The sequence below is a fragment of the Herpailurus yagouaroundi genome, unplaced genomic scaffold (genome assembly GCF_014898765.1).
Source record: "Herpailurus yagouaroundi ecotype Mexico unplaced genomic scaffold, PumYag 197, whole genome shotgun sequence".
NCBI classification, from domain to species: Eukaryota; Metazoa; Chordata; class Mammalia; order Carnivora; family Felidae; genus Herpailurus; species Herpailurus yagouaroundi.
In genome coordinates, this window is record NW_024412428.1 from 18,843,050 (window position 1) to 18,859,251 (window position 16,202).

Consider the following 16,202-nt stretch of genomic DNA (forward strand, 5'->3'; position numbering starts at 1 on the left):
TGGCCTTTTCCAGCTTCTTGAGTCCTCCTGCATCCCTTGGCTGATGGCCCCGACCTCCATCTTCAGATCTCTCTGACCACTACTCTGCCCCTCTCTTCCACTTGCAGGGGCCCTTGTGATCACACTGGGCCTGCCTGGAGAATCCAGTCATCTCCATATTTTAGACTTAGTTGGTTAGCAACCTTAATTCCACCTGCAATCTTAACTGCCTTTACCATGGAACCTAACATCCACAACTTCCATGGAGAAGGATATGGGCATGGGGGGTGGGGGGACTGTTTCCCTCTCCACACTTGCCCAATGTCACTCAGCTAGTAAGGGGAATGCTGGGCCCAAGAAACTAGTCTACATGAGCTGTTCGCTTAAATTGGAGGCAAACCTCACGTTGCTGGAATATTCTTTCCCCTCAATGTTACTGGCATTGTTCTAGAGCAACGTGGATGAACAACTTTTAAAACGCGCCCTTAGTAGGCCCGGCTACTCCGATAACAGCGCCTCCCGCCCAACCCGGGGACCTTCCATCACCGGCAACCCGAGAGACGACCTGCTGGGCCCGCCCAGCGGAAACGCGCGGACGCAGAAGCCGGCTCGGGTCGCCGGGGAAGCTGGTAAGCGGTGCTGCCGCCAGGCACGGAGCCTCTGGAAGAATGAGCGCGACCGCAGTGGCGGCCTGGGGCCCCTGGAGCGGGCGATGCCCTCGCGCGGCGGGGGCGAGCGGGAGACCGGCTCTCGGCGCTCGAGGATCCACACCCCAGCTCCGCCCCGGGCCTGGGCCGCTCGCCCGCAGGTCCCCTCCCCCCTCTCCCTCGCAGCCTTGGGTCCTTTGGGCGCCCGGCGCCGCGCAGGTGCACCGCAGGTGCAGGTGGAGGACTGCGAGGTGGCACGGATTCTCCCGGAGGAAGGATTTGGGCGCGGCTGGCCTCCCGCATGGTGCGGTCACCGCACGCGACCCCTTCTAAACTTGAACGCCAAGGTTTTGCACCCGTGCTCCCATTTCTGGCCATTTGCAAATCACTTTTACTAGTTTTTGATTGGGAGAGGCATGCAAAGGGACTTTGTGACGCTCAGAGTATACACAGGTCTTTTACCGAAATATGGGTGTTAATATTGAGTAATGGGCAAATATGGGCAGAAAGGACCAAATAAATGCTGGTTTTCAGTTAAGAAAAATCAGTGGTTGCCCTTCCTCATCGGTTACTGTCCATTACATAAAATAAAGACCCTGAAGAATAAAAGAATAGGAACATGGGAAAACTTGGCCTCCTTGTTAAATCGGGTAGTACCAAGAGTCAATTAGAATATGGCAAAGAACTTGTTTTCTTTCAGATCCCTGAATATACTGAAAACCTGACTGTTCCTGAAAAGAATTGGTTTTGAACACAATGCATCTAAGTTAGTCAATATGCAGAAATTTCTAGAGTTTCCTGGCCCTTCTATGACACGCATGAATACAAATGGCATTTTACAGGTCCCTGTACTATGTAGGTTTTGGTTTGTGAGTTTTGCTTTACCTACGGTGCTCTCCGTGCCTCATAATTCTTTGTGGTGTGATTTTAAAACAAAAACAAAACTACAAGTAAGCTTTCTAAAAGCTAAGGTAATTCATTCTAGTGAGTTTTTTTTTTCCTACAGTGAAAAAAATTGCATCATCTTTCTAAAATTGTAACAATAATAATAACAGCTGCCATTTATCCAGGGTCTCCTCTGTACCAGGCAGAGTGTTAGGAACTTTGTCTTCTTTCTCCTTTACCTGTGATCCATCCAGCTAGCTGCTTCATCCTAGAAATAACAGAAAGGGACACTGAAGTTCAAAGGCTCTGTGTGTCTCTTCTTCTTCTTCTTCTTCTTTTTTTAATGTTTATTTAATTTTGAGAGTGAGAGAGACGGAAAGAGCGAGGGAGGGGCAGAGAGAGAGGGAGGGGCATAGAGGGAGGGAGACACAGAATCTGAAACAGGCTGACAGCTCAACACAGAGCCCCACTCGGGGCTCGAACTCACCAGCCGAGAGATCTTGACCTAAATCAGAGGCTTAACTGACTGAGCCACCCAGCTGCCCCACTACTTATCTTTCTTAATCCCAGGCATCTCCACATGTCTCCCTTCACCATGCCTTTCCCCGCCCCTGCCACAATCTCACTGCCAGAAACACACACACAGACACACACACACGTACACACAGCACCACCACCACCATTGTGGTTTTCCTTTCTTTCAGGGAATGATGTCATTCACCCAGTTTATACCAGAAACCTGGGAGTCTACCTTGTCCCCTTCTCCCAGCTTGTTCCCCATAAATGTGTTGCTAAAACCCTTGCCAATTCTTTCTACATATTTCCTTCTTGTTTCTTCATCGCCATTGCCACCACCCTCTTCTACTCCATCATCATTTTTTTGCCTTTTTTGTTGGAGTCCAGCCCTCAGGCCCCCTCCCCTCTGCGATCCATTCGCTCTGCAGCCAGAGTGAGTGAGTTTTCTAATATGCTCTCAATTAAAATCCTTCAGAGACAGCACATTCATTACCCCAAAGAGAAAATCCAGCCACCTGAGCTTGACGTACAGTAGCTTTCATACAAGGCCCTGTCTGCCTCACCAGCCTGTTACAGTTCTTTCACTTCCTTGAACTGAACAGTCTCTTTTGCTCTTAACATATGCCAGCCCCTCTGCCTACATCACTCTTCTCTCTTTTCCTGGCCAACTTCCATTCATCCTTCAGACTTCAGTTAAATACCATTTTCCTAACTCCTCTGGATATTTCTGCCGAGTGCCAGCGTAACTCTGTGAGACTCACCACCCTGCATTTGTTGAGGTCGGAGGTCTCTGCTTTGGGGCACCTGCGATGGCAGGGACCATGAGAGACCAAAGTGCAGTGCTGTAAAACTGCATCTAGCACTGAAGTATACAAACCACACTTGACCCTTGAACAACACGAGTTTGAACTGCTCAAGTTCACTTATGTATGGATGTTTTGATAAATGCAGTACAGTTCTGTAAATGTATCTTTAAAGTTTATTTATTTATTTATTTATTTAGAGAGAGCAAGCATGATTGAAGGAGGAACAGAGAGAGAGAGGGAGAGAGAGAATCCCAAGCATGATGTCGGTGTGGAGCCCAGTGTGGGGCTCCATGCAGGGCTCGAACTCAGGAACTGTGAGATATGACTGGAACCGAAATCAAGTTGCTTAGCTGCCTGAGCCACCCAGGTGCCCCTGTAAATGGGGTTTTTATTCGGGATTATAAAAGCTGGCGTGAGTGTTCAGTGTCTACCTGTTCAGCGGTAGACAAGGAATAAATTGCTGTTGTCCTATTAGGGTGATTAGAGCTACTTCGAATTGATTCTGCCTTTTGAAAATACATTTAATTGTCAAAATTTCTGTTTTTGAATACAGGTTGGGAGAGGCTGTGGTGACTGTGCGAGTGGAGGAGGGCTGTGGGGTGCCCCAGCATGGATGGCTACTTGGTCCTAAGAGTAATTGGAGAGGGCTCCTTCGGCAGAGCCCTTTTGGTTCAGCAAGAGAACAGTAATCAGACGTTTGCCATGAAGGAAATAAGGCTTCCCAAGGTACCTCCTGAAGCAATTAGCTCATATCGAAAGTGTACATGCAATTTGGCCAGGGAAATAAGTTCTTGAGATTTAACATGGAATTGCTTTTGTGAGCAAAAGATGTAATGAGTTTATTCATTAGCTTTACAAGGTCTTGATATATCTGTATATCATATATATATATGATATATACATATATATGCATATATATGCATACATCATATATATATGATATATACATATATATGTATATATATGTATATATCATATATATATGGTATATACATATATATACATATGTATATATTTTAAGTTGCATTTACTTAATACAACTTATTAAATGTCTACACCCAACGTGGGGCTCAAACTCATGACTCCAAGATCAAGTGTCAGATGCTCTTTTGACTGAGCTAGCATGTCTTGATATATTTTATATGAATTTTTGGATATTGTAATTAACAATAAGGGAGAAAAATAGTCCAGGAGGCAATTGCTGTTGCTTTTATCTCAAGGAATAATTTGTAATAATTTCCAATTTTGCGTACCTAAGAGGGTAAGAATCTTTGCCAACAGCAGCTCAGGTGTCATATTAATGAAAATGGAGCATAAAAATGCCATGAAGAACAAAAACCTAAAGTGCCAACCTTTGGTCTCAGGGAACGTATTCTGTGGCTCAGTTTTGGGTTTTATTTCCTTGTAAGATGAGGAAGGTGCTGACTTATCAGTGTTTATCATAGTTGTCATAGAAACAATGTGTCATAGAAAAGAATGTGCCATGGAGGCAGCTTGATAATGTCTTGATCAAGTTTTTAAAAATACATTTTAATAAAATTCTCAGAATTGTATTTCACCACTGCATCCTTGACCTCTGGAGGTGAAAACACAGATGGCTGCCCCCCCTTCTGGTTGAGTAGGTCCAGGTGGGCCTGTGAATTTGCATTTTTAAGGAGTTCCCAGATGGTGGCGGTGCTGCTCTGCGAACCCTTATGCTAGTATGTAGTCAATGGCAGTTTCTTAATTGAAAGATAAGTCATTCAGGATTTCGTCCTCGGAGAATAAGTGAGGGGACAAACAGCTTTGGAAGCTTCTTTTGTAAATCATCTCCTTCCATCCTTACCACAGTAACGCATCAGTCTCCTTTTTCATCTGGGCCAGTGGTCTGGAAACGTAATGCAGACAGTAAAACATGACAGCCCCAGATTTTCTTTAAGGATAACTATTGTTAATGGCATCTTGGCTCCCCCCAAAATTTATGCTCAGGCTCATGTTAAAAAAAATGTTTTAGGGGCACCTGGGTGGTTCAGTCAGTTGAGCCTCCGACTTTGGTTCAGGTCATGATCTCACAGTTTGTGGGTTCGAGCCCCACGTTGGGCTCTGTGCTGCCAGCTTAGAGCCTGGAGCCTGCTTCAGATTCTGTGTCTCCCTCTCTCTCTGCCCCTCCCCCACATGTCTCTCATGTTTTTATTTATTTTTGACAGAGAGAGAGAGACAGAACGAGGGCAAGTCGGGGAGGGGCAGAGAGAGTGGGAGACACAGAATCCGAAGCAGGCCCCAGGCTCTGTGCTGTCAGCATAGAGCCCTAGGAGGACTTGAACCCATCAACTGTGAGGTCATGACCTGAGCAGAAGTCAGACCCTTAACCGACGGAGCCACCCAAGCACCCCTCTTAGACTGTATTAAAACTGGTTTATATTCTATGCTTGTAAGGATATAAGGGGTCAGCTTAAGCATAATACAGCCATAATTTAAAAAATCACCACATTTTCTCTTAAGAGTTTGATAAACATAAGTTGGGTCAAAGTGCAGTGCTTTAAAACTGCATCTAGCATTGAAGTATACAAAGCACACCTGACCCTTGAACAACTCAGGTTTGAACTGCATGGGTCCACTTATATGAGTATTTTTTTGATAAACGCAGTATAGTAGTATAAATGTATTTTTTCTCCCTTGTGATTTTCTTAATAACATTTTCTTTTCTTTAGCTTTATTGTAAGAATACAGTATATAATACATAAAACATACAACATGTGTGATAACTGACTGTGCATGTTATTGGCAAGGCTATTAGTAGCTACATTTTTGGGGAGTCACATATCACATGTGGATTTTCAATTGCACGGGGGCCATTGCCCCTGACCCCCATGTGGTTCAGAGGTCAACTGTATACTGTATTGTTGTAAAGCTATCTATTTTAAAATGAAGTATTACATTTATGCTGTTTAAAATCTTTTTCTAGTCTTTCTCTGGTACACGGAATTCTAGGAAGGAGGCTGTTCTGTTAGCCAAAATGAAACACCCCAATATTGTTGCCTTTAAAGAATCATTTGAAGGTAAATATGAATTCCCCCAAATACATGCAATGTAAAATTTGATTTGTGGCCACCAGGCTTTCCTAAAGAGTCTTCTTCTTGTTTTAGCTGAGGGACACCTGTATATTGTGATGGAGTATTGTGACGGAGGGGACCTCATGCAAAAGATTAAGCATCAGAAAGGAAAGTTGTTTCCTGAAGATATGGTAAGAGACTGACTTATATAGTTTCTCTCAAGGTTTGGAAGCAAACTTTCCTTGTAAAATTTGTAGAAGTTCAAATAAAGGCATTGTACCTGTGATTACCTGATACACTTGTTAGATTCACACTTGTTAGAAACAACTCATTTCCATTATCAGTGCTACAGCTTTGTGTTCAAGATCTGGCTGCCTGAGATATCTTTAGGAAGTTAAATAGATATGTTGATAAAATATCAACATTAAAATTTTTTTTTTTTTTTAATTTTAAAGAGGGAGAGTGCAAGCAAGGGAGGGGCAGAGAAAGAGAGAGAGAATCTTTGGCAGGCTCCACACTCGTCGCAGAGGCCAACACAGGGCTTGAAGCCACAACCGAAATCAAGACCTGAGCTGAAATCAAGAGTTGGATGCTCAACAGACTGAGCTCCCCAGGCACCCTTGTTTATAAAATATCAAGGAATAAAACTTATGTGTTTAGAAGAATTTCAAAATTGTCTGATTCATATATTGCCCTATATATTTAAAATTCACAATTGTGTTCTATTGAAATTTCAGAAGGTGGATGGCTTTATTTTGCATTAAAGGATCATCCAAAGAATGAAGCGTAAATTCCTTTTTCTTGAGAGTATGTATTCTCACTCTTTTTCCTTTTACAGATTAGCACATTCCCTTACAGATTAGCACATTCCTTTAAGTCTAGTACTTCCTGCCTTTTTAATGAAAACTTGTGTATTGAATACTATTGAAATGAATTGATGAAGGAAAATATTTAAATAAACAACCTTAATGAGATTTAGTTTGATTTAGGGAACAATGCATGTTATGAAAGTATATTGGTATAAATATTTTTCATTTAGAAGTTGTGGTATTAAAAATATGGGTTCCAGAGAAGGAAGTCAGCCTTGCCTTCAAAGGAATGAATCTCCATAGCAAAAAAGAAAAAAACTCGGGGCGCCTTGGTGGCTCAGTCGGTTAAGCATCTGACTTCCGCTCAGGTCATGATCTCACAGCTGGTGAGTTTGAGCCCCATGTCAGGCTCTGTGCTGACAGCTCAGAGCCTGGAGCCTGCTTTGGATTCTGTGTCTCCTTCTGTCTCTCTGCCCTTCCCCCCAGTCTCACTCTGTCTCTCTCTCAAAAATAAACATTTAAAAAACATTTTGTTTTTTAAAAATTAAAAAAAGAAAAAAAAAAGAAATCCGTTTGACATTTAAACATAGGCTTCCTAGGCACCTGGAGATTCTGAGTACTATTGACTAGGGATTTATGAGCAGAAAATGCTGACCTCACAGGATTGTTGACAATAGAATGAAATCCTTTAATGTTAACATATGAGCATTCTGACAAAGTAAATGAAAATCTGACATAATGATTACAAAAAGGAGTAGTGTATTTATTCCTTAGTGATGAACTATCTTTATATACATATTTAAGAAATACTTTTATTTGGTTGAATTCAAGAAAACCATAGCGAGAGTTTTATTGAACTAAGTTGTTATTTAGATCATACATAAGATGATGAAACATGGGCTTCACGGTTTTTCTGATTTCTCCAGGCAACATTGAATCTTAGTTGAACTATGTAATTTTTAGGAGTTCTGTATTTACATTATGGAAAACCCAGGTGAACTAAGGCCTAGAGACGATTCTTTAGGATTTGGGGTTAACATGAACCAGTTATTGAATTCCTGCAATTATTGCCTCCTTTTTCCTTCCAGATACTTAATTGGTTTACACAAATGTGCCTTGGAGTAAATCACATTCACAAGAAACGCGTGTTACACAGAGATATCAAGTCCAAGGTAAGTGGAATACCTTGTGGGGCCTAAAAGCAAAAACAGAAACAAAAACTGTTCCACTCAGTCTTTTTTCTGTGTTATTCTGTTTCCTTCTGGGACATTTTTATTCAGCTTAGAAATATTTGTCATCCTAATATTTATACAAGCCAGATAAGGTACTACCTGAAAAAGATCATTAAATCTCTTTAGTAGTATATGTTAATATGATCCACACTCTCTTTGCGACTGCTTACTGTGATCATATGATCTCTGATGGAAAATGGTCAAGACCTAGACCAGCCACATGGAGGCATCATGCTGACACAGGCTCCCAGGCGGTCCATCAGGCTCTGCTGATACAATCTTAAGCTCACTTGTTTGATTTCTAAGCAGGGATCCTGAATTTCCAAGCAGGGGAATATGTAGCTGTCAAGAGGGTATCTTGTCCTTTTGTGTTCCACTCAGGGACTCAGCTGTCAGCATCTCTCCCCTTAATCTCTGTCATCAGTGGGCTTTGAAAGACAGCTTCTCCGGAAATCTCTGCCTTATGTGTGAATGATGGAAGACATAATCTGAGGTCTTCTTTTTTAACGCAGAATATCTTCCTCACCCAAAATGGAAGAGTAAAACTGGGAGATTTTGGATCTGCCCGTCTTCTCTCCAGGTATGTACTTCTGTTCTGTAGCAATCAAAACCTCCATTCTTCAGGAATGCTCTATAATCATTCTTTGCCTTTTTATGGTTTCAGTCCTATGGCGTTTGCTTGTACATATGTGGGAACACCTTATTATGTGCCCCCAGAAATTTGGGAAAACATGCCTTATAACAATAAAAGGTAAGTAATGTATTTAATTCGATGCAAGCATGACCGCTTGGCGACAGGCACTGCAGCCTTCAAATGAAGTTTGATCTTTAAAATTACATATTTGAAAGCAACGTAGAATGCCCAGGCTTCTAAATGAAAGTCACAGTTTCCCAACTGTTTTAATCAGAGCTGAAAGGAGCCAAAGGTAAATGCTGAAGGAAAGGCTAGTCACGTCTAGGGACAGTGTGAATGATAACACTGCTTCTCACACTCTGCCGCTCCCACTTTTGAAAATCCCAAGGCACAGGTTACAGCTCTGCCCTATACATCAGAATGTCTGGGGGTGGGAAGTAGGCATCGGTAATTTCCAGGATCCCCAAATGATTCCAATGTGCAGCAGAATTTGGGGACCACTGGGTTATGTCAATGAGTTAACATTGGATACAATGAGTTAACAAGTGGATAATGAGCACTTAACCGATAGGTTAATTAAATATAAGGAGAGAATATTAAGGCCTTATGGTTTAAAAAATAATATTTTTCTGAATACAAGTAATACGTGCCCATTGATGGAGTAGATGAGCAGGGAGAATTTTGGCAGTAGAGAGATATATAAGAAAGGATATGACTGTCACTTTTTCCCTGCTATTAATAACATTTTGGTGTTTTTTCCATCCATTCACTTCCCCCCCAAACCTAGTTTATGTACTCTATATGCATCTTGGCTTCCTGCTTTTTTTTTACTTTACATTATATCATATTCATTTCACTATGCATTTAAACTCTTCATAAATAGCGTTGTTGATCTAATGATATATTTCCAATTTTCAGCATCACAAACAGTATTGTAATTAATATACCTGTTGTGCCTAAATATAGGTCATTATTTTCTACACATTCCTGGCATGAATTCCTAGAAGTAGAAACACCTCAAGGCTCTTGTTACCTTTTGTCAAGTTGATTTCTGGAAAGGCATGATAATCCATACTGAATAGGTTCCTTTAAGAGTAAAATTGAGTGAATTGGGAATAGAACAGCTGTCCAGGAACGTATGGGGACAATTGGGGAAATTGGAGTTTGGACAAATATTCAATAATAGTACTGAATTAAGGTTACATTTCTTGGACGTGATCATGGTTTTGTGTTTATGAGGGAGAGTGTTCCTTGTTCTTAGGAGATACATGCCGACATGTTTAGGGGTGAAGGCTTTGCTGTCTGCAGTCTTTTTTATAAGAGGTTCAGATTTATATGGAAGAGGGTAATAGCCTACAAACGTGGCAAATGTTAACATTGGGGAGTCTAAGAAAGAGCATGCGGGCATTTACTTTTCTGTAGGTTTGAAATTTAAAAAAAATAAAAAGTTGGGGGAAATGGTTACTTAAAGCCATTAGTTAAAATGCAAAGAACATCACATAGAAAAGGTCTGGGGCATGGCAACCAGGCGGTGAGAGCGATGGAGGAAAAGGGGATGCTTCGTATGCAGAAGGGTGGGCGTGTGGAGCAAACTAGAGAAGTCAGTTTTCTGATTTTTGAAGAACTGTTTGTGGAGGGATGAGTAGGCTTATTCTCTTTGTTTAGGTATGTGGAGCTAACACGGGGTGGTGAGGGTTCCCAAGAGACACATTTTAGCTTCTGATAAGGAAGACGGCCAGCCCACAGAGCCAGCCAGCAGGGGCGTGGGCCCCACCCGAGGTTGAGCGCTGTTCATCAGGGCCTGGGGCTGTACACAGGTCTGAGTGGGAGCTGCACTGCATGACTTCTAAAGTCCTTCCAACTATGCTAGTCTGAGTCCACAGATACACCCTCTTGTACCACATGCTGCTGTAATCATACCGGAACCACCCTGATTTGGGAGGGTAGGGGCTGGGGAACAGAGAGTTGTATTGTGAACATTCCTGTTAGTAAATATCTAAGTGTTAGACCAAACTTACCATATAGTTTATTTCATTTTTTTATTATTTTATCATATGTTTTATTGTAATAGCTAGGAATTACTTATGACACCTATTCTTATTAAAGGTAATATTTCATTTTCTTTTTTTTTTATATTCTACATATTCACTCATAACCCATTTGTCATTACGTTGCTTCTTTATGCTTCCAGTGACATCTGGTCCTTGGGATGCATTCTGTATGAACTCTGTACCCTTAAGCATCCAGTAAGTATGGTGTGCAAAAAGGAAAAGGCAGCCTCTTGTCATGTCTGGCTATGTCCTCAGGAATGTACCAGATTCCACCTGGCAGTTGGCTTTCCTGGGTTAATGTAGGAGTGCTGACCGCATAGACTCCATCTTTGGCCTTCCGTCTTGTTCTTCCCTCTGGCTCACAGCTGGCACCACTTTAGATAACTGCCTTGTGGCCTCACCACCATGCCCCTCACTCCATAAAAGCTTGGGGTTAAGGTCAGCATAGCTGGGGAGAAGGGGTGAAGAATGGGGACAGAGAATAGTTGTGTAGTGCCTGGATCCGCCTCCTGCCTCACCCGCCCGCCCATCCCCCCCGTCTGTAAGTTACCCTGCATAAAACTCAGTGTAAATGGTACCGAGTGACTTGCTTCGTTTTTCAGTACTAAAGTACCTTGTCAGTCTGGAGGATACATTACTGACCCTCCTCCAGCTTCTCGCGGATGAATTCATACACAAGTTTTCATTCCATTGGTATCACCTTTGCCTTGAGCCCCTTTTGTAGCATATACTAACAGGAAATTTCCAAGATTTAGTTTTTGTAGTTGTATATTTGGCTTGCCTGCTTGACTGCCTTCTTTCCTTCCTTCCCTCCTTCTCTTCTTCCCTTTTTCCGCTATTCTCAATTTTTTTTATGTTGGTAAAATATATATAACATAAAATTTACCACGTTAACCATTTTAAGTGGCACCGATTACTTCACAATATTGTGCAGTCATTACTACTACCTATCTGCAGAACTTTTCCATGGCTCCAAACAGGAAAGTCCGTACCCATTAAACGATAACTTCTCATCCCTGTCCCTCCCCGCCAGCCCCTGGTGACCTTTAATCCACCTTTTGTCTCTGTAAATTTGCATATTCCAGATGTTTCATGTAAGTGGTATTACACAGTACTTTTCCTTTTGGGTCAGAATTTCATACCTTTCTGTGACTGAATATTCCATTGTGTGTTTGTACGACGTTTTGTTTATCCATTTATCTGTTGTTGGACATTTGGGTTATTTTCACCTTTTGGCTATTGTGGAAAAAATTATTTTTATATTTATTTTTTCAAGATATTTTAAGAAATAATGCAGCAAAGAAGAGGTTAAATGACTTGCCCTGCTTATTGAGCACTTGTTTATTAACACAGAACTAACAATACCAGTCCCTGTTAGGTCTTAGCCTTGCGTAGTAATAAATTCTGTTCTTGGGGCACAGATTGAAACTTGGCTCTAACCAAGCATTTTTTTTGATTTTTAATTTTTAAAATTTTAATTGAAATGTGGTTGACATAGAGTCTTATATTAGTTTCAGGTGTAAAACATAGTGATTCAACTGTTCTATACAATGGAAAATGCTCACCGTAAGTGTAGTTACCCTCTGTCATCACACAAAGTTATTACAATGTTATCGACTATATGCCCCATGCTGTACTCTTCATCCCTGTGACTTATTTATTTCATACTTGGAAGTCTGTGCCTCTTAATCCCCTTCACCTATTTCACCCATCCCCATCCCCCTCTACCAAGCATCTTTACAGACGTGCTTGAGAACATATGAGAGTGAATGAAGGAGAAAAAGCCTTCACCACCATTAGGTGAAAGGAACTCACAGTGAAGGCACATGAGGTAAAGAGGCTGTCTTCCTTGAATATGTTGTGGTTTATAATGCCAGCTGCATGATTAGAACAATTTGGGAAACCTTAAAAAATGGTGATGTCTTGGGGCGCCTGGGTGGCGCAGTCGGTTAAGCGTCCGACTTCAGCCAGGTCACGATCTCGCGGTCCGTGAGTTCGAGCCCCGCGTCAGGCTCTGGGCTGATGGCTCGGAGCCTGGAGCCTGTTTCTGATTCTGTGTCTCCCTCTCTCTCTGCCCCTCCCCCGTTCATGCTCTGTCTCTCTCTGTCCCAAAAATAAATAAACGTTGAAAAAAAAAAATTTAAAAAAAAAAATGGTGATGTCTGGGCCTATGCCAGACTAATTGAATTAAAATCCCTGATTGTGTCTTGGATGGTAGTGGTTCTAAAACAGTTAATTCTAATGTGTAGCTCAAGTGGAAAACCACTGTTGTCTACAAATAATTTTTAAAATTCCAGTATCTTATTTAGGATTATATTCTTTATTCCCCTGATTTTGTCTTTTTTTTTTTTTTTTGTAGACTTTCATATACCTGTTCGTATTTTTTTCTAGTAAGAATAAGAATTCAGGAGTGTAGGGCCTCGATGTTCGGCACACCGTCTGTTCTCTCATCTGCTTTGAGGCAAAAGTAGTTCTCCAACCTTCAGGAAATGCAGAAACCTGGCGTAATGGTTCCAAAGCAGATTCACGCTTATGTTTCACTACCTGAATTTTTCTCTTGTAATATGTTGATTTTTTTCCTTTTTCATATTTCCACCTGTATATTTCATCCATAGGGTAGCGCCCTTCCAAGGCAGAATGCCACCATGTTCTTACTTGAGTATTACCGGGGCTAACCAACATCTAATCTTCATTCCAGTGTCTATTATGCAGTAGAGATTTTTTTAATGTTACCCTGGCATGTCATTTTGAATCCCACTCTGTTGCTTACCAAATTTTAATAGCTACTTTGATGACATGAAAGGTAAAAGAGATTTGGCAGTAGAGGTCTAAAGCTGGAAAAGTCTGGAGTATGCATCACAGGGGGGCAGGCCTGGGAGATTTTGAGGTTCAAAGGGATGTTACACTTATCATAAGGCTGTGAGTACCGTTGAGTTCTTAAAAAGCTACATGTATGTGTCACTTTGATTTTTAAAATATGTTAAAAATGTGTATCTGCAAACACATTGATTACGAGTGAGAGCGTACCCAAAGCTGGCACTGATGCTAAGACTGTCTCTAGATGGGGAAGTTTTGCACTATTTATGCTTACCTTTCTTCTGAACCCAACGTAAGATTTCGAATAGTACCTTAAGGAACCCCCTCCCCCAGGAAGAAAAATGACCAGGCAGCAGATACATTTATAAAATTAAAATGATTCATGAGAATTCAGTTGAGCTGGTAATTTCTTACTTCTCCTCTTCCCTCGTATCTGCTCTTATAGTTTGGTTTTACCTTTTAGTTTCAGGCAAATAGCTGGAAAAGTCTTATTCTCAAAATATGTCAGGGGTCCCTGAGGCCACTGCCATCTCAGTACTCCTGTGAGCTGCAGCATCTGATCAAGCAGATGTTTAAGAGGAACCCCTCACATCGCCCTTCTGCTACAACACTTCTCTCTAGAAGTTCCTTGGCTCCACTTGTACGCCAGTGCTTACCCCCAGAGGTATGATACGTGTTGGATCCGCTGTGATCAGTTTTCGAGTGTGGTAAAATGATTCGTTATCTTTTAAACACTGACATGTTGTACATGCTTATAAAGATGCAAATCGGGGCGCCTGGGTGGCTCAGTCGGTTAAGCGTCCGACTTCAGCCAGGTCACGATCTCACGGTCCGTGAGTTCGAGCCCCGCGTCAGGCTCTGGGCTGATGGCTCGGAGCCTGGAGCCTGTTTCCGATTCTGTGTCTCCCTCTCTCTCTGCCCCTCCCCCGTTCATGCTCTGTCTCTGTCTGTCCCATAAATAAATAAAAACGTTGAAAAAAATTAAAAAAAAAAATAAAGATGCAAATAATGCAGAACTGTATTAAAAAAATACACACTTCCTTTCCTTTCTTCTCTCCCTTCCGCAATGCTACTCCCTGAGAATAATCACAGAATCTGTCTGTGTAAGCTTTCAGATATTTTTCTAGACCTATAGAAACATCTACTTGTGTGCCTAAATGATATGTATTTTCTAAATGGCATTTTTACTTCCCTTTTTTTAATTAGAAAAGTTTTTTTAATGTTTACTTATTTTTGACATAGAGAGAGAGAGACAGAGTGAGTGGGGGAGGGCAGAGAGAGACACAGAATCTGAAGCAGGCTCCAGGCTCTGAGCTGTCAGCAGAGCCCGACGCGGGGCTCAAACTCACAAACTGTGAGATCATGACCTCAGCCAAAGTCAGATGCTCAAAATGACTGAGCCACCCAGGCACCCCAGTATTTTTACTTTTCACCTGTAAATATGATTGTGGGGAAGAATGTTGATAATTAAATGACATTATGGCAATGTCTATAGAAAAGCATATTCCACATCTTTAAATTCTCTGCTTTAAATTTTCAGATCATCACAGAATATGGTGAGCAGGTATTAGAAGAAACCAAAAATTCCAAGCATAGTACACCAAGAAAAAAAAGTAAGAATTTTGGACAGCTTATATTTTGCTCGGTGTTCTTTTAAAATGTAGTGTAACAAAAAATAAAAATATGATTTTCAAGTTACTGGAGACAATTTCAGAGATAACTCCTAAAAGTCAAATTTTTCTTACTGCTATTTCTGATGTAATTCTGTACTGACTCTTGTATATTTAGTTTGCTAGGAATCAAAAAGCCTAGTTTGGAGATTTTAGGGATGTGCAGATTGTTCTCTGTTTCATTATTAGTACCAAGTTTACTTTGGTCAGGTAGAAGGCTTCTGTGGGCTAGCCTAGGAATACAACCATGAAAATACAATGTTAATCTTCTAGGAAATTATCCCCAAGTTTCCAAAGAATCATCTGGTAAACAAAATTTTAAAAACAGCCTTTTTCGGAAGTTGGAACTGTCCACATAATGGCTGCACAGAATTTCCATACATGTTTAGTCAATCCTGAACAAATTTCAAATGTAATTTATTGTCTCTTTGGAAATTGTCATCTCTTAATTTTTGCAAAGCTATTATTGTCCCTTTTATTTAAAAAAAAAATTTTTTTTTAAGTAAACTCCATGCTCAATGTGAGGCTCGAACTTATGACTCTGAGATCAAGACTTGTTGTATGCTGTGCCCACTAAGCCAGTCAGGTGCCCCTGTTTTTGTTCCTTTTTATTTATCATCAGTGACTCAGACCTTCCATCTGATGAGATCCAATGGATGGTAGCTATGACCGGAATAAGAGAGGAGAGAAATAGAAATAGATCATCCAGTCACTGTAGGGACATGTTGCAAAACCTCCATTGTTTGGTTCTCACTGTCTTCGCGTTGGATACTCCAAGAGAAACACTCAAAAACTGTGCTGTTTTCTGAAAGTTAAATTTTAAATGTTATTTTTGTAAGAATGTAATGTGAGCCCTTTGGTCTTGTAATTCAGCCTTTTCTCCATTCCTTCAGGGGTGGCCAGTGCCCTTTGTTTCAGCAGTTTGCTTTAGTGTTAATTGTACTTTACATACTATTTTGTGGCTTTTGCCCGCGTCCCAGGGGAGTGGCAAATAGTTTTAAAATGCTGAGCAACAACAATAAAAAACAGTCTTAAGATAAGTTTCAAGATAGTTTGCCTAAGTGTAGTTTTACAACTTTCTTTCTTTCTTTCTTTCTTTCTTTCTTTCTTTCTTTCTTTCTTTC

The 16,202-nt window shown here is 41.1% G+C and overlaps 1 protein-coding gene across 5 annotated transcripts in view; it reads left to right on the top strand.

Moving 5' to 3' along the window:
• The first annotated feature begins 559 nt into the window (after positions 1–559).
• The window catches only part of NEK3 (NIMA related kinase 3), a 25,647-nt gene continuing 10,004 nt past the window's right edge, over positions 560–16,202 (top strand). For 2 of the 5 annotated variants that reach the window (XM_040448318.1, XM_040448322.1), the window contains exons 1-10: positions 560–608; positions 3,387–3,559; positions 5,778–5,871; positions 5,959–6,056; positions 7,763–7,846; positions 8,419–8,486; positions 8,571–8,657; positions 10,732–10,786; positions 13,872–14,072; positions 14,949–15,021. In XM_040448318.1, coding sequence (XP_040304252.1) covers positions 3,443–3,559; positions 5,778–5,871; positions 5,959–6,056; positions 7,763–7,846; positions 8,419–8,486; positions 8,571–8,657; positions 10,732–10,786; positions 13,872–14,072; positions 14,949–15,021 — 877 coding nt within the window. In that variant the 5' untranslated portion in view covers positions 560–608; positions 3,387–3,442. Of the gene's footprint in view, positions 609–641; positions 788–813; positions 931–979; positions 1,482–3,386; positions 3,560–5,777; positions 5,872–5,958; positions 6,057–7,762; positions 7,847–8,418; positions 8,487–8,570; positions 8,658–10,731; positions 10,787–13,871; positions 14,073–14,948; positions 15,022–16,202 lie in introns of those variants that run through there. The other 3 variants (XM_040448319.1, XM_040448320.1, XM_040448321.1) reach the window with 3 other exon arrangements.